Below are 17,262 nucleotides of genomic sequence, written 5' to 3'. Positions count from 1 at the left end.
GCATCCAGTTCAAGGCCCAGCGAAGCACTTCCTGGCCTGTGGACATAGCGTCCAGGGGGGACAATCAGTTGGTGAGCACAGATCCAGTCCTTTAGATATTTCTCATATTGATGACAGAGTTCACTTCTGGCAAGAATGAGTCCAATGAAGTTAACAGGATTCTTTCTGAAAAGACCCAAGAAGGGAAGGGTCCTGGGCATCAGCTGAGAAACTCTCCTGCCACTGCAGTTCTAACAGGCTGGGTGAAGAGCCCTTGGAAACCAACCATTTGGATGGATTTCATTCCCATTTTGTGGGAGAGGAGACCGAGGTCTGCAGAGGGCCAAGGCTCTTTAAGCCTCAGCTCAGGGGACACCTCCTCCGGGGAGACTTCCATAATGCTGACCACAGCATTGTTCCAATGACCACTTTCAGGGTCTTTTGTCTGCTTCCTCACTGGGGGTGCTGGCAGCTTTGAAGAGATCCAGTGGGCCTGGGCTGAGGCTGGCAGGCTTCCTCCTTTACTCCAGGACTGAGAAATATTTTCCTTTGCCAGCCTTTTTTATAAAACAGACTGGAACATGCCTTTTCTCAGCTGCTGTGGTCAGTGTGCTTCTCTAATCCTGTGGATGGATGAGGTGAGGTTGTCCCTGGGGCCCTAGAAGACAGACCCTGAGGCTTCTAAGCAAGTATGCGTGCACCCAGGCCAGTGACGATGCCTGTCTCCATGGCGGTGACTCGGTACACTGGGGGCAGACTGCCCCACTTGCTACTGGCTCTTAGCAGGGGTCTGGGCCACTTGCGGGAAGCACATCCTATGGGGTTCAGAGGCCAGGAGGAACATTCTGGGCTAGTTTGAACATGGCATAAGTGGATGGGGTTCCTCTTATAAGATAATTAAGCCCACCAAGGGAGAGTCTGAACTCCTCCAAGGAGCTCAGAGCAGGGCCCTTGCCTTCCTGGGGAGATCATGGTGATCAAGGGCCCAGGACCTACGGCTTTCCGAATCAGGAGCAGATGTAACCATCTGCTTCACTGAACCCTTCCCTCAGCTCTGACACTTCCCCAGATCCGTGGCATACAGCCTATCTCCTGCTGCCTTCTTAAAAGAAGTGCCTTCTCCAGTTCTGAGTGTGGCTGCCTTCAGAAAAGGGTCTGGAAGGAACCTCTGGGCACTGCCCTGTGGGCTGTGAAATCATCATAAGCCTTTTGAGAGCTTTCCTGGATGGATGGGGGTAGGCCGGCTTTCTAGAGAGGCCGTCCGAGCTTAGACTTCCCTGGGTGCAATTGCCAACATCTGTCAAGGACAACTGCTTCCTGAGGCTACCATGCACGGTCCGCTACACCTCTACCGCACCATGCAGCGAGGGCTGGTAGACGCCAAGGCCCGATGACACCTGTCCGCAGAGTACACTCTGTTGCACAAAAGGAGGCTGCGGCGGCAGCTGTGCGACCAGAGGGGGCGCAATGCGGGGACTGGGCACTCAGCCCCGAGTCTCCCTTTTTTATTCTGGGCGTGTGTGCGTGTGCGTGTGCGTGTGGTTCCCCTCAAACTCAGTTCTTTGGTTTCCTTATCGGAGGATGATGCTTCTGGCTGAAGCAATTCACATACAAGCTTTTAGCTATTCAAAGCGCTGAGTTCGGTTTGGGAAGGGCCTCACCATCTTGGGAAGAATTTGGGTTCAATCCAGGACCTGCCATGGGAGCTGTGTGCCCCCCGGCGTCTGTGGAGGGGGGCAGCCCGAAGCCCCTCATGAGGCTCTGAGGGGACAGCCGTGTCCGCCGCCAACAGCCCCCACAGCCGAGCTCTGGGAAAGGTATTCTGGTGACAGGCACATTCGGAGGGGCCTTCCCAAGGGTCGCCTTGGGCCCAGCTGGCTGGGAAGGCCTGAGTGTGTCCCTCCAGCCTTGGCGTTTAACCTGATTTTTCACCTGAAATGACTGATATAGTTTTCAGGGCCCGGAGGACTCGGAAGGTACGTAAAGCTGAGACATTGCCCAGGTCCACAAATTCAGTTGTGTATCTGTAACAAGGGAAAGTCACACACGAGACAGTGACAACACACCAGTAGGAGACACACGATTGGGGGGGAGGGGAGACAGAGAGAGAGTCACTTGTAGCTGAGATCTGAGAGGCAAATCTGGGCATCTTACCTGGGATAACTGAAATAGTTTTTAGAGCTCTCAGGACTCTGAAAGTTCGAAGAGCCGACAAATTGCCTAGTTTTATATTTTCTGATACATACCTGCAGAATCAAACCACAGTTATTGGGAATTACAAAGCAGCACCTCAGCCTGCCCTCCCGACCCACCCACTCCCTTCTCCCGCTCCCACAGGGAGGGCTGCCGATGGCCCAGGGCTCCCTCGGGTTCTCTTCCTCCTCTCCACCCTCCTGACACCAGACCCTCGGCGAGATGACTTAAGGATGTCCACATAGGAAGCCCCCACACGGGAGGCGGCTCTCTCAGCGAGGTGCTCCTGATAGCCGGGTGACAGAGGAGCCAAGGGGGATTCTGGTCCCAGCTTTGCTCTGCATCTTCTGTCGTCTGTGATTAGCTCGTTCCTGGCTGCCCTGATCTGTGGACCCTCAAGCCCTGGTTGAGACCCTCATGGAGGTGCAGCTAGGTCTCCGGGGGCCGACTCCCCCTCAGTGTCATCCCAAGACCTCTGGAGACCCCCAAGGATGGCCCTGGGTCTTCACAGAAGGAGGGACCTCAGGAGTGAGCCGTCCTCTAGGTCTGCTTGGGCCCGAGTGACACTCAGCAGGGCTGAATGGCTGAGACGTTCCAACCTACAACTCAGACAGTCATCCATCCGTGGTCTTCACAGGCACAGGAGGAAGGAGTCCATCTCTGGGGGGCAGGGGACTGCCCAAGCAGAGTGTGAGGATGTGCGTGGATGGGCCACGTGACCAGGATGTCTAAGAGCTGCGTGGACAGTGTGTGACCAGGACCATTGGGACAGTGGCAAGTGACTTGTGATATTTAACCAAAGATTTCACATCCACGGTATCTGACACTTAAGCGAAGGCGTCTGATGTTTAACAAAGGTCGGTGGACTCAGGATGTCTGATTTTTAACCAAGTGTGTCGTACCTGGTGTTTGAGTGACATTGGACCCAGGACGGCAGACCAGTGAAGCCGATTAAGTGCCAAGGGTGGGGTGATCATGCAGCTGGACTCACTCTGCTGGTCAGTCTGGAACTCCAGGCCCTTCCACTCCACTCAGAGCTTCTGAATCTGCTTTCAAGCTGTGGGTAGGCTATGTCAAGGGACTCAGTGTCCTGGAGTCAGCCAAGTCCTGCCTTGTCCAGCTCTAATTGACACTGGGCTGACACCAGATGTCCTCTCATGGGGCCCTTCCATCTTCACAGGGCCCTGTGGATCATGCTTGCTCCCTCCTTACTCCCTACATCCCTTCAGAGATGAGAAGTCAGCAGACACATTCTCAGAGCTTTTCTTCTGGCTACACCAGATCCTTTTTGTGGTGTGGTTTCCGTTCTTCCCCTGGACTCGCTTCAGCTTGTAAACTTCTGATGGGGAGTAGAAGTCACCTCCCTTATTCTGGCCCCAATACACCTATTAATTTGGTCCAAGCTCCCTCTTTACTTTTAATGGCTATTCCATCCTCTGTGGTGACTCAGATCCTCAAACCTCTGTCTCACATTCTTCTTTCAGGCTCTATTTTCCATCCAGATATGGTGCTGCCACGAGACTTTCGGGTTTAGCTCCGAACACTGCTGATGTCGCCATCACACACAAGCCCCGGGTCCAGCCTGCTGGTGGCTCTGGGCCCCATTTCCCGCTGCCGGACAAATACGTGTGGCCTGGGACAACAGTTTCTCTTTCTCAGGACACTGGTTCCAAGATTGTCTCTTCTGGTCACAGGCAGTGAGTAGAGCACTGTGCAGATCAGAGGGAACCAACTGTCCTTGCTTCTCTTGTCCCCCACAGACCCCGTCTGTCCCCCCACGTCTTCAGGGAAGCCCTGCCTGTCTGAAGCTTGGATTCTGCCTGTCTCTGCCTGTCCCCGTGTAGAACTCGTCTTCCCACACCCTCAGGCTTGCCCTCCATTCATGGTCCGCCTCCTCAGCAGCTGGTGCTGAGCACAGAGGAGCCAAGATCCCAAGGTGTGTGCTCCCAGCAGGCTTGCAAGGCCAGCCGAATGGCTGAGAACAGGAGCCGGGCTGGTGGTCGTGTGTGAAGTCAGGACATGTGTGGGAGGGCAATGCTGAGGAGAAGGAAGTCTTGAAGGTGAGATGCAGGGCTGGGTGAGGGCTCTGCATGTCCGTGACCATGGCTGTGACATGGGGACCACTGCCCTTTTACCTGATTCAGAGCGTTTGGCCTGGTTGCTTCCCACGTGTGGGCCCTAGATCCCCAATGAGACCTCTCTTGGGGCCCCGGGATGTGTGGTCAGAGACCCTGCAACGCAAAGGGCCAGCGTCGGCAGTGGCTGGGTTGGGGGTAGAGCTTTGCCCCTGTCAGGCTGGCAAAATGTTCCTCCAAGCCATTCTACTCCTTCTGCTCTGGCCAAGCTGCTGGGCAGGGGCAGACAGCTGGGCTGGTGGGCCCCGGGCCTGACACGGAAAGAGCAGAGGTTGGTGAGGGAGCATCCCATCCATCACACCAGCCCCAGGGCGGGGGGAAGCCCTTTTGGAAGCTGAGGACCCCAGAGGAAGGGCAGGCCTCCTCCTGCTCCACCCCCATCTTCCTGTGCAGCCCTGCTATTCAAGGCAGACGGCGCCTCCTGGGCTGTTGGGCAGAGGTACAGCCCACCCTCTCCTCTCTGCCCTCCCTCCCTTCCCCTCCAGGTTTGGTTTCCATAACAACCCCCGGAGGTGGGCGGCTGTGCTAATGGGCAGGTAATGCCCTTCCAGGAGGGGCCCCCGGGAAGAACTCTGGCTGGAGGGTTGCCTGGCAGGCCTCCTGGCAACCCGGACCCTCCCACAACCCCTACATTGAGTGGGTGGGGGATCAGGTGGAAACCGTAGACCTGGCGCGCCTCTCGAGTAAGGGGACCTGTTTTAGTTTCAGCGCCGCTGCTGATTCATTCCACAAATTTGGGCAAGAGGTAGGCTCTCTTGGAGCCTCAGTTGCCCATCTGTAAAATGGAGGATGGGGAGTTTCAGCGAACCGACCATTTCTGCCACCCAAAGCTCCTTCGATTATTCTAGGAGCACCCCCTCCGCCCCCTGTTATGGAGCCATTTTGACTATAGCAGGATGCATTTCACCGCATTACCAGGGCAGCATCGTTTTCATAAGGCAGGGCCACTGCCAATCAAAGCTGCCAGGCCAATCCAGCCCACAGCAGAAACCTGACATTCCAGTGGGTCCATGCGGCCCCAGGGGAAGTGAGTGCCGTTTCCCTGAGATGCTCAGGAACTTGGAAATAGTCTGCTGGCCTCTGAGGCTCTGTTCTGCTTTGTCACCCCTGGTTCTGGTACGGATCAAAGGCAGGCAGGCAGGCCTCGGTGAGGAAGGCACACCTGCTCTGTGATTCCAAGCGGAAGAAGCAGTTCCCCGTGGGAGCCCATGGGATTGAGACAGGGATTCTCTCCTGGGATAAGACAGCAGGACTCACTAAGGGCCTGAGGTCATTCAGAGCATCTCCCAGAGACCTCCCGTTAGGCAAGGGACCCAGGGTCTGGGAGCATCGATCACTGCTGTGACACAGTCCTGTTTGGGCTCCAGGATGGGAAGGTAGGACAGACGCAGGCAGACGCTGTGTCCTGTCCTGCCAAAGCCCTCTTCCTGTGACACCAGGCCCCCAGGGGCCCAAGGAGCACTGCTCCCCTCCTGTAGGGACTCTGGAGCCTGGGCCTGGCATAATAATCCTGCTCCCTTCCGAAGTCAGTGCAACGTCCTGGCTCTGCATGGTGAGGTCTCCTTCCCTCCTCAAGAGTAGGAGCCTCCCTACTCCGTGTTCTCAGCTGATGATCGTGCTTCTTACCATGGAGAAAATAGGAGCAATCAGAAGAGAAATTCTCTTCTTTCATCACCAACTCTCCCAACCCAGGAATTCTGCCTTCCCTGCTCTGAAGGCCAATGCTCCACGTGGGCCCTAGCTTCCTAGCCCTCAGGCCAGCTCAAGGGCTTTGCTCCTGCAACTCACCCCCCTCCATCATCAGGCTGCCCTCCCGCCCGGATTGTGTCCCTTTACAAAGACATCTCCCTTCTTGAATGGTGCTGCTCTGCCCATCTTCCCCACTCCCAGCATCCTATTTTCAGTCTGGTTTACAGCTAACCCCGCAAAGTGCATGTCTATACTTGCCCCAGTCTCTTGAGCCCTGTCTAATCAGGTGTCTGGCCCCCCATGTCTGGTCAAGGCAATCGGTGGTGTCACGGTCATTAGCCGCATCAAGGTCATCGGTGTCACGTCTCGGACTGCCATGGACTGTGCCTTGGATTTCTTCAGCCTCCTCAGGGCATCTTTCAAGTGGAGTCACGCTCCTCAGCTGGCTTTCAGGACAGTCCTCTGTCCAAGTTTTCCTCCACCCCCCATGGCAGTGCCCTCCAGGCTCCTTGGCTCACCCCTTCTTTCCTGACCTCGAGATGTTGGAGCATCCTGTGGTACCGTCCCCAGGCGCCATCCCTTCTCTGGCCACACTCACTCTAGATGATTCATTCATCCGGTCTCCTGGCTGCAAGTCTCATTTGCACCTTGATGGCTTCTAAATATATATCTCTACCTCGGACCTCTTTCCTGAACTCCAGACAGGAATATCCAGTTGCCTGTTCCATATCTCACCCTGGATGCTTTCAAACTTAATGCAGTTCAATCTGGATTCTTGATTGCCTCCCTCCCTCAGCCAGCTCCTCCTTCATCCTCCATTTCAATGAACGGTAACCCTGTTCACCGAGCTACTCAAGCCAAGCCCACCTGGGGGTCTCCTGCCAGCCCTACCCTCAAAGTACATTCAGAATCTGACCATGTCCCTCAGCTTCTCTACTTAAACCCTGGTTCCCACCACCATCTCTCTCCTGGCTACTAAAATAGCCCCCCAGCTGCCGGGCAAACTTATAATATATAGCTCAGGTCACGTTACTCCCTGCTTCTCAACCGCCGATGGCTCCCATCATCCTGGGCTCTCACCACCGCGTGCAGGGCCATGGGGCTATCCCCCACCACTCTGCCTTCTCTCTTGCTATACTCTCCCTTGCTCACTCAGCCCTGCCCAGGCCTAAGTCTACACTGGCTTTGGGCAAGTGGCAGCGTCTCTCAGAGCCTCAGTTACCCCACCTGTAAAACGATGGGCTGGAGTCAGCTCACAAGCAGCGCACCCAGAAACAGAGGTCCCGATGCATTTTCTAACCACCAGACTCTCCACCTAGCTGGAAAGCAGCCCATCAGCAGGGTCTGGCTGCCCCTTCTCCCCTCTCTTCCCCACAGCATGGCTGAGCGCACAGCTAGGGCTGCTCATGTCCGGGGTGAAGCAGACCTCGTCATGCACGAACAGGTGGATTCAGTGAATCCAAGAATCCTAGAAAGCGGGCGCTGAACTGAACCTTTGATACCACCGAGGCCAACACTGTCCTTTCACAAGTCAGGGAGAGGAGTACTTCTGCCCTCCCCAGCTGTTCCCTGCCAAGGTGTGGGGCCCAGCCTGGGTTTGCTGGCTGAGCCCGGGCCACAACTCCTGCACACGAGGCCCACCGTGATCAGTTGTCGCCACCAGAACACAGCATCCCGTTGCTGATACATCCCAAGGGGAATGCCTCAACCCAACCTCAGCGAGGATCTCTTTCTAGACAAGGAAGCGGGGTCCCAGCCTGCATGGTGGCATGCCAGAGATATTCACATTCACTCTCTGGCAGGCTCCTTGGGTGTCCTTGGCATCTGTTTTGTCATCTGTAAAATGGGGACAAGGAATCCCCATCCAGGATACCTCACTGGATCATGTCAGTGACCGGGTGCCTTAGAATGTGCCAAATGTGGAGTCCATGAGCGGAGAGAGCGGATGCGCTGGTGTGCCAGGCATGGGCTCCTGGGGATGCCCAGTCACGTCTCCAGGCTCCTCTTTCCCGGTGATTCATTCTTAATCACCTTGGAATCCAGGTCATTGTTCACAGGGGTCCAGAAGTTTTGGGCTGTAACATTAGTTTCCCGCGGTGGAAAGGGCAGAGGACGCTAAGCCAGAATCGTAATGATGTCCCTGGAACACAGGGCTGCCACGGGGCCACAGCTGAACCCGCTGGCCTGACCTCCGTGGCCCACCAGGAGGAGCTGGGGGCCTCCATCCTGTCTTCTCTTGCCATAGCACTAAGGTGGGCTGCTCTACAGCCACTTGCAGACTGCAGCGGGGGGTCCAGGGCCAGGGATGATGCACACGGCCCTGACGATGGCCTGGCGTGGCACGGTATGGCACAGAGAGCAAGGTACTTACGCCATGACAATCACACTGAAGTCCAGCCAGTTCCATGGGTCCCGGAGGAAGGTGAACGCATGCAGGCAGAAGCCTCGAGCCAGAATCTTGACCAGAGACTCAAAGGTGTAAATGGCAGTGAAGGTGTACCTGGGGGGAGAGACCCGCAAGGTTTCTCAGGGAGGCTGCAGCCCACAGGCCAGGTTGGCTGGGTTCCTCACACGCATGCATGAGCCCTGTACAGCTCCGCTCTTAAGGAGCCCTCAGACCAGACCCTCGGCCATGCCCCATGGCAGAGCTAGAGCCTTGGGCCAAACACTGGACTATTTACTGCATCTCTGCACGTGTTTGCTCAGCATTGCTGAGTGCCCACCATGTGCCCTTCTGAACTTTCCATTTTCCCTCTTGCTTGTCTTGGTGTAAGAAGACCCTCGACTTCTCTCCTCACCCCAGCCTCAGGGGCCATGCACACGGGCATATGGTGGCCTGTAAAGACACTCAGATCATGTCACTCCCTCACCCTTGCTGGTGGGTCCTCAGCAGCTAGTGACAGGAGCATGGTCACTTCTCAACTACCTATAGGTAGCTGGGTACAGCTGTCTACCTTGCGCTCGGAAAAGGGGCTGAGGTTCTAACGCCTGAGGCTGGGAGGGGTGGCCTGAAGAATCCGGATGCCTAGATGCAGGGACCGTGGCCCACAGTCATCCCCACAGCACTGATGATGCTGTGGTCCTGAGCGAACACAGAGAGCCACAAGGCGAGCCACTTTGGTAAGAGAGGCTGTCCCTGACATTCCATCAGTTCCCTGAAAACAGGCACCAAACGCCCCAAGGGCCTATCGGGTCTGTTTAAAACTCGTGGGTAAGGTACTTTCATTTGAGAAGGACGGGCCAGAAGCAGTTTTCTGAAACTGAGCAAATGGTCCCAGGAGGCAGCAGAGATAGCCGTGAAGTGGGGACAGCCCTGGGCTTTGCCCGGCTGCCACACCCCCTGGCCACGCCCTACTGGACAAGGTGCGCCCCCAGTTTCCAGCTTCCTGTCTGAGGGGGATAGTGGCTGTCCCCACCCTATTGGGCTGCCTGGATGGTCAAAGGAGATGAGGCTTACTGTTCCACGGCAGCGCCTGGCACACACTAAGTGCTCGATAAATTATCAGGATTTTATTTCGGAGCCTTCCTCAATGTGCTCAGTGCTGTTTAGGGTGGGTCAGGAAGGAATCTCCCACTTGGCCAACCTGGAGAGCTTCCGCCCCTGAGGCCACCGCTCAAGTCAAGAAGCTGGCAGGACCAGGAGCGGCCAGAGAGGGAGGGGCTGGGCCACGGCCCTTCCGGGTGGGTGAGTCCCGCCGGGGACTTCTGGGGTGACTTCAGAGGCCACGGTATGTAATGGAAAGGAAGGGAGGGAGGGGCCGGCTACAGAGGCCCTGAAGATACTCACTCGACATACTTGGTCCAGGGTGGAGGGTCGTGCTGGGCCATGAACACGCAGTTGGTCAGGATGGTGCACATGATGAGCATACTGAACAGCGTGGCGCGGAGGTCAAGGAAAGCCATGTGCCGGCCAGGCCACTACGGCCTGAGGGTCCTGCCCTTGCGGTGTCATGCCATGCCAGTGCTGCCAGATCAATGAGGCGGGGGCTCCAGGGGGACACCCTGGGGCTGTGCCCAGGCCCTGCCAACCTCTCCCCTCCCCGACACTTGCAGCCGGACACCTGCCCTGCTCAGCAGCCCCTTCGGGGACCAGACAGCTGACATCGAACCATTAGCAGAGTTCCACATAGGGTCCGTCCTGGGAGGCAGGGAGGAAGACCCCCAGACCACAGAGGTTTTTACCCACAGCCGCATGGGCATGCGGTCCTTAGCCCCGGGAGAGGGAGGTGGGATTTAGAAACTGCTCTTCAGGGGCCACCTCCTGGGGGAGAGAGAAAAGCCCTGGTGGCGGGACTCCCAGTTCTCTCCCCTGCTTCCCCGAGGCTTTTCACCTTTGGCCTAGGACTTCTCTGAAGGAGTGTTCTGCTGTCCAAACTTATATACCTTGTCAGGACACACGGACACTGAGGATGCAGGCATGGCTCCTCAAACTGCTTCCTGCCCTTTGCACGTGCTCCACCTAATGCTCTCCTCCTCCCCCTCCTTCAAGAAACTCCTCAGCAGGTGCACCTCCTCTGAGCAGGAACCCCCCTCTCCCCCCACCCCGCCTTGAGCAGGAGTACTCCTCTGAGCAAGAGCACTTCCTCTGAGCGGGAGCATGCCCTCAGAGTGAGTGCTCCCTCTGAGCAAGGGCACCCCTTCTGAGAAGGAGCACCCCCTCTGAGCGGCCTGCTCTGACTCCTAGGGGACTGCATCCCCAGGGCATGGGGCATCTCTAAGTGTGCCCTTGCTCCCTAAGTGGTAATGCCCATCTGTTCCCCACCAGAAGGGGAGCGCTTTAGATGTTGGGACTGTGTCTTGGGCATCCTCTTGGGCCCCTGGCCTTGAACTGAACTGCCCCAGGCCTTGGCTCATCCCTGACTCTGGCTACTTCTCTGTTGCTTCAAGCTGGACGAAGCTCTGCCTAACCTCCACGGCCTCTGTCACCTCTGCAAGATCTACAGAAGAGCAAGGGGCAGACCCTGGGCCGTGTAGGGACTAGGGCACCCCCCAGGGGCCTGAGTCAGAACAGGGACACTCTGCTGCTCTCACAAATTCCCTCCCCAGCCCAAGAAGAGAGGCTGGGCTTCCTGCCCCCTGCGGCTGCCCCCAGGCTCACGACATGGCCCCGGCCCCAGCCCTGTGCACAGCAGCTGCTGGTCTGAGATTCCCTCCGGCTGCCAGGGAGCTGAAGTAATTGAGCCCTAGGGGCCTGCCTCTTTCCTCCCTAGCAGAGCTCCACCGTTTTCTGGCCTCGGGTCTGAGGGGGAGACCAATGCCGTCAGCCTAGCCGGGGTGCTGACTTCTGGGAGGGTGTGGGTGCTGCCCCATCTGGGAAGGGAGGGGAGGGGAGTGAGGCCTCTCAAAGAATCTAGGTGCGTGCCCTCCACGCTTCTGGTCCTCCTTCTAGGGAATCGACGGGATTAGGAAATAGCCTGCCAAGCCCCACCCCCAGTTTATAATGAATTCTCCATTTTCCTCACCTGAGATGAAAGAGGATCAGGCTTTGGGAACCTCCCTCAGTTAAAGCAGAGCTGTTCAGCTCAGAGTCCATGGCTCCAGGAAGTCCTGATTCCTTCCTGGTGGGAGGACACCTCTCAAGGCATGGGGTGTGGTGGGGGGGGAGTGGGGGGGGGAAGTGTCCCTCAGCTGGAGAGCTGCCCCACCTCTCCAGGCACAGGGTGCAGCGGGCAGGGGGGCTGTCCCTCAGCTGGAGAGCTGCCCATCCCTCTGCCTGTGGGCAGGTCTCCATGGCCGAGCCTACTCCCCTCTCCCTCACACACGCACCCAGGCTTTGTGCCAAGGCTGTCATTACTGGGCAGACAGCTAACTTGCCCCTCAATCAGCTTTATTCAATGCCCCCCCCTCACCAGATCCACTACTGGGGATCCCAGGTGATTTCTGAAATATGAAAGTAATGACCCTAAGAGCAAATATTTATTGAGCCCTTCCTAGGTGCCAGGCTCTGCTCTCTGTAACCATTAACTAATTCAATTCTCCCAACAACCCAAGGCGGGGCGGGGGGCGGGGGGAGACTTTGTCTCCATTTTGTACACAAGGAGACTGAGGCACAAGGTCAGGCTGGAAGTTACTATAGCAGGTGCAGTAACAGCCCTCCCTTCCCACCCCCCAGACAACCACATCCTAATCCCTGACGAGCATAAAAGGGATTTGTGGATGGGATTAAATTAAGGGTCTTGAGATGGGAGATCACCTTGGATTGTCTGGGTGGGCCCAGTGTTAGCACAGGGTCCTTCTAAGTGGAAGAGGGAAGCAGGAGGGTTGGTATCAGAGCCTTGCCTGTGGGGAAAATTCCACCAGTGGTCGCTGACTTTGCACGTGGGGGTGCCACAAGCCAAGGAGTCCACACCGCCTCTAGAAACTAGGAAAGACTAGGCACAGAGTCTCCCCTAGTGCCTCCAGAGAGGAACGCAGCCCCGCCGAGACCCTGATTTTAGCTCAGTGAGACCTTCTTGGACTTCTGACCTCCAGAACTGTATGGCGATACATTTTTGTTGTTTTAAACCACTACGTTTGTGGTGATTTGTTGCAGCAGCCACAGACTGTCGGTACAAAGCTGGTCAACGGCACAGCCCAGCTCTGAGCCCCGGCTGGCCCAGCGCAGGCCCCCCACTCTGAGCCCTGCCGCTGCACTGTCTCTGCATGATGACACCAAGGGGCGACCCACTGCCTCTAGACCGAAGGCCTGGGGCGAGTCACATTGCTTCAGGGGAAATGCCACCCCATACTTGGCCTCTGCCACTCACAGGGCAGTAAACCAATGAGTGAAGGGCTTTGTAAAGTATGTGCAGACTGCCACCCTGGGGGCAGGGGGGCCGGGGAATGAAATTGTTTGTCATTTTTTAGAACAAACCTAAGGAGCATGTGCGCCAGGCCCTGGGTGGGAGACAGGGAGGGATCTGAACAACTCCAAGATGGGACATTATGAGACACCAGACCTGCCTCTGGCTGGGCAGGAAGGCTTCCTGGAGGAGGCATTTAGACAGGCACCTAAGGCTGGGCAGGGTTCCTTTAGCAATCTGTCAGCGCAGCTGGTCACGGTGAAGCAAGGTGGGCTGACTGGGGAGACCCCTCTCACTGCTCTCACTAGAGCGAAGAAAAGTCCCCTGAGTAGTGAACAGCAGTGTGGACAGGCTACCTCGGACCAAAAGACTCGGCTGGAGTTGAGGCGAGTTGAACTCTGGCATCAAAACTTAGGGAAGAGCCAGAGAAGACAGCCCTTCTAAGTGCTGCTAGCCAGGGCCTGGGTCCCACGGTGGGGAAAGACAGGAGCTGCCTGCCTGGGTTTTGGCTTTTTGAGACATGGCAACCGGTTAGGGTGAGGTGCAGCCAACTCTAGACCCTGGGCCACTTGACTGCTCGAAACCCTGCCTGGCTCTCTGCACCCTGAGGACGGCCCTTCCAGTATTCTCTGTCACTCCTATATGTGTGTGGTCTCTTCCTGCTTAGAGGTGTCTCTAGTCCATGTGACTCTGCTCAAAGCATCCCCAGGTCCCCCATGGAGCCCAGCAGGCAGCCAATACCGGAGAGATGAGTCAAGGGCACTCTGGGCCAGCACAGGACACACCTGTTTGCACTGCCTGGCAGTTTTAGGCCGATGATGGAGCTGGCCCCATGTGTGGGCAAAGGCCAGCTCTCTAGGTCTGAGCTCAGCTGAACATCTTCAATCCTGGTGTGTTATTGTCCCCAAACACCCACTCCCAGCCTCATGATTAAAATGCCGGCAAGGACTGCCTGCATGGCTGGTGGGGAATGCCTGAAACTTGGCCTGCCTGTCTTCAGATTCCGAGGAGTCAAAACAAAAAACAAAAAACCAACAACAAACCTCGCAAACAGAAGGGATGCTGTGGGGGGCATTTTCATATATTTGTGCCATTCAATGAACATGCACACACACACACGCACACAAACACACACAAACATGTGGTTTGATTGCCCATTTGAATCTGCTAGAGAAACGTGGGAGGATTTTGTGAACAGATCCTGTGCACCCAGGAAGGCAGAAAGCTTCTCGGCGTGAACGTGAGGCCTCTCTGAATGTGACTGCAGTAGAATTGGGAATTCAGTTGGTTTCTTTTATTTAATCCTGGCAGGAACACATTCTGCAGGATTATAACAAAAATACATTGGAAAAAATAATTCTACATACCCATATTTACTTTTTAGGCCACTTCCCAGGGATGTGGTACAAGGGTGGCGCACAGAGCAAAGCTGAGCTGAAATACGGTGCACTCGCCAGCAGGTCACTGTGAATGCCTGCATCATTGCTAGTGAGTGGGTCTTCTTCCTTGAGAGCAGGGGCCGCCCTCCTGCCCCTTCCTCAGTTTGTCTTTGCCCCCTGGCCCTTTCCAAAGGGCCGAGCACAGAAGGGCGCACATGGGTGGCTCAGTACGTGTCTGAATGGATATGAAAATGTAAGCCAACCACGGGTACAGAGTTTCAGTTTTGCAAAAGTGCTAGAGCTTTGCTGCAGGACAATATGCACATAGTAAACACCACTCAACTGTACACTTAAAAATGGGCAAGATAGTAAACTTTATGTTCTGTGTGGTTTTTTTTTTTTTTCCACAATACAAAAGAATGTAAGCAGAGTGAAAGTTCACTATTCAAAACACGAAATCGGTATGCATTCAAAATTCATAGTGACTGCTAAGGGGCACGGGGCTCCTTTTTGGGGTGATGACATGTTCCGGAATTAGATAGTGGTGATGGTTGCACCACTATAGGAATATACTGAAATCCACTCAGTTGTTCGTCTCAAAACGATAAACTGTATGGTATGTGAATTATATTTCAATTAAGAAAAAAAGAGATACACACAGAGAGCTTGCGGATTCCTAGGCTTCACCCTGGAGCTTCTGGTCCGGAAAGGGCCAGGAATCTTCATTTTAAATAAGTTGCCCAGGTGAGCCTGAGGTGACCCTCACAGACCGACACCTGAAAACAACTGCCCAGGGCGGTGTGTGCTCGGATGGAGGGGCCCTCGTGAAAATGCAGGTTCTGGGGTGGGGCCCGAGATTTGGCAATTCTTACAAGAGCCTCACTCTGCTGCTGCTACAGATCTGTGCGCCACATTCTGATTGGCAAGGCTCAAGGGTGCAGAGGGGCTGCTCCCAACCCCCCGCGGATCTAGACCCTTCCTCTCCCCCACTGCCCCCAAGCCCACCAAGGGGCGCTGTTGAGGACCAGCGGAGGGCTCCCAATCCCAGGCAGCCGAGGATCGAGGCAGCCCCTGGGAGCCCATTGCAGGGCCTCAACCATGGCAAGCCACCTCCCTGGGGCAGCTGCCCTGGGGAACACAGGCCGGCTCTGAAGCCTCAGGGTCGGTCGTCCCCGTGGAGGGTGGGGGGCGCGGGGGGACACCAGCAGCACCACGCGGCCTCAGCCACTGCTCAACGGACCCTCTGGCTAGGCTTCGGATGCCAGTGCCCCCAACCACCTCCCTGGCCTCATCGGGCCACCCCACCCTGGGCCCAGCCCAGGGCCCTGCAGGAATCCTGGGGCTGCCGCTGCATCCCTGGGGGCTGCCCTGGCTGCCAAACAGTGCTGGGTTGGTTAGATACCTGGAGGAGAAGCCCCAGGTGGGAGCCCGAGCATGCTTTCAGGGAGGCCACACCCTTGGAGTGAGGCGCAGACCAGCTCAGAGCTGGCGAGGAGGCCGGCCTTTCCTCCTCCCTCTGCTCTGTCCTCACCAGGCTGTGCCCACACGCTGGCAGGAATGACAACTATTCCTGTAGCTGTCTTATCAGTCTTAGGGGACTGCACAATTCCCAAGGGGGCAGGCACAGGGTCCTGTTCAGCGCCATACACCCAGGGTGCCCGGCAAAGTGCCCGACATCTACAGGGGTTTTAGAAACAGTTGCAGAATGGCTCAAAATTCAATCTAGAATGACTCTAGCCCCACAAAGTAGGACGTAGCTATGAACGGCAAGTTGCTCCCTGAATGGAGCCCCTCCCCTCGGTGTCTGCCCACCCCAGAGACCACCCCACGCTGCCACAGTCGTGGCTGCACGTGGCACTTTCCCTGGACGCACACATCTAGCGAACCCTAGGAGAAAGGCAGGAGTGAGCAGGAGGAGGGGAGAGGGTGTCTGCATGCAGAGAACAGATTTGGCACTGAGCTCCTCCGATTAACCCCTGGGGTGAGGATCGGGCACTGGGGCACAGGTGAAATGGAGCCAGGAAGGGGCATCCCTCATCCCCGCCTGGATGGGGAAAGCCCGAACTGTCAGCATCTGTCTCGGTGACTTAGTTCCTCACGGGACAGCTGTTTTCCCCGAAGCCTCCTGTCCTGCTCAGAGGTTAATGGGTCTTTGCCTTGGCCTCCGAAAAGGTCCATCCAGAGTGGGGAACGGAGGGGGGACCGTGGAGAGCTCTATGGGGCCAGCCTGCCATGCCCATGGCTAATCACTCCGCAGAGCCCAGCGGCACTGATTCGATTAACAGCCCAGCCAGCTGCCAGCCGAAGGGAGGCTGCCCAGGCCGGCACCGTAAGACACAGATGCCCCCGACTGCATCGGGACACTCGCCTCCCCGCCTCCCCATCTGTGGGGCCCCTTTGCTAAAGTCCGCAGAACAGCCGTGATTGGGTGCTGGAGCCCTGTCCCCCGTCCCCCGTCCCACGGCCTGAATGAGGTCCCCTTAGGGCCCAAAGGCCAGTCCTGTCCCCTGTTACACTGCAGCACTCCCAGGGTGTTCCTCCGCAGCCGACGGCTTTTTTAGGCTGCCGTTTATATAATTTAATGCTAACCAGAGTTCTTTGAGATAACTCTGAAACTGCAAACATTTTGTCAACACCTAATCAAAAAGCAAGTGTTGCCTCCCTCGAAGGATGCCCACATGTGAATAAACCAGAGGTCTCTTTACTGGGAAGTGGTTTCTCCTTGGCTGAGCCCCGGTGCCCAGCTTGAGGTCCCTGCATGGGGATGGGGAGGCAGTGGGAGGGGACTTTGGAGCCGAAGCAGAGCCAGGGGACATTGGCAGACCTCTTTGTCTTCTGGGATCCTCAGTAGCTTGGCTTCTAGGACGTTTCTCTACCGAAGAAGCAGGGTTTTCCACACTTTCATGTGCCCAAGAATCCCCTGGGATATTGTTGAAATGCAGATGCTTGGTTTACAGGTCTGGGGTGGGGTCCAAGAGCCCTACATTTCCAACCAGCCACTAGGTGATGACCATGCTGCTGGGGTCCTCAGGGACCGGCACCACTCTCCGCCCCAAACACCCTGCCCACCCCTACGTGGGACCTAGAGGAGACACACAGCAGGGA

General features: G+C 56.4%; 1 protein-coding gene across 1 annotated transcript in view; it reads right to left on the bottom strand.

Moving 5' to 3' along the window:
• Nucleotides 1-17,262, bottom strand: part of SCN5A (sodium voltage-gated channel alpha subunit 5) — a 94,044-nt gene that overhangs the window by 57,976 nt on the left and 18,806 nt on the right. Inside the window, exons 4-6 of the mRNA XM_064590004.1 lie at nucleotides 9,784-9,873; nucleotides 8,368-8,496; nucleotides 1,912-2,003 (exon numbers count right to left, since the gene is read on the bottom strand). Of these exons, the coding sequence (XP_064446074.1) occupies nucleotides 1,912-2,003; nucleotides 8,368-8,496; nucleotides 9,784-9,873 (311 nt within the window). The remainder of the gene's footprint in view (nucleotides 1-1,911; nucleotides 2,004-8,367; nucleotides 8,497-9,783; nucleotides 9,874-17,262) is intronic.

The sequence above is a fragment of the Mirounga angustirostris genome, unplaced genomic scaffold (assembly GCF_029215605.1).
Source record: "Mirounga angustirostris isolate CCGP_5_RB_7025 unplaced genomic scaffold, mMirAng1.0.hap1 SCAF_1, whole genome shotgun sequence".
NCBI lineage: Eukaryota > Metazoa > Chordata > Mammalia > Carnivora > Phocidae > Mirounga > Mirounga angustirostris.
This window is presented reverse-complemented; position numbering and strand designations above follow the sequence as displayed.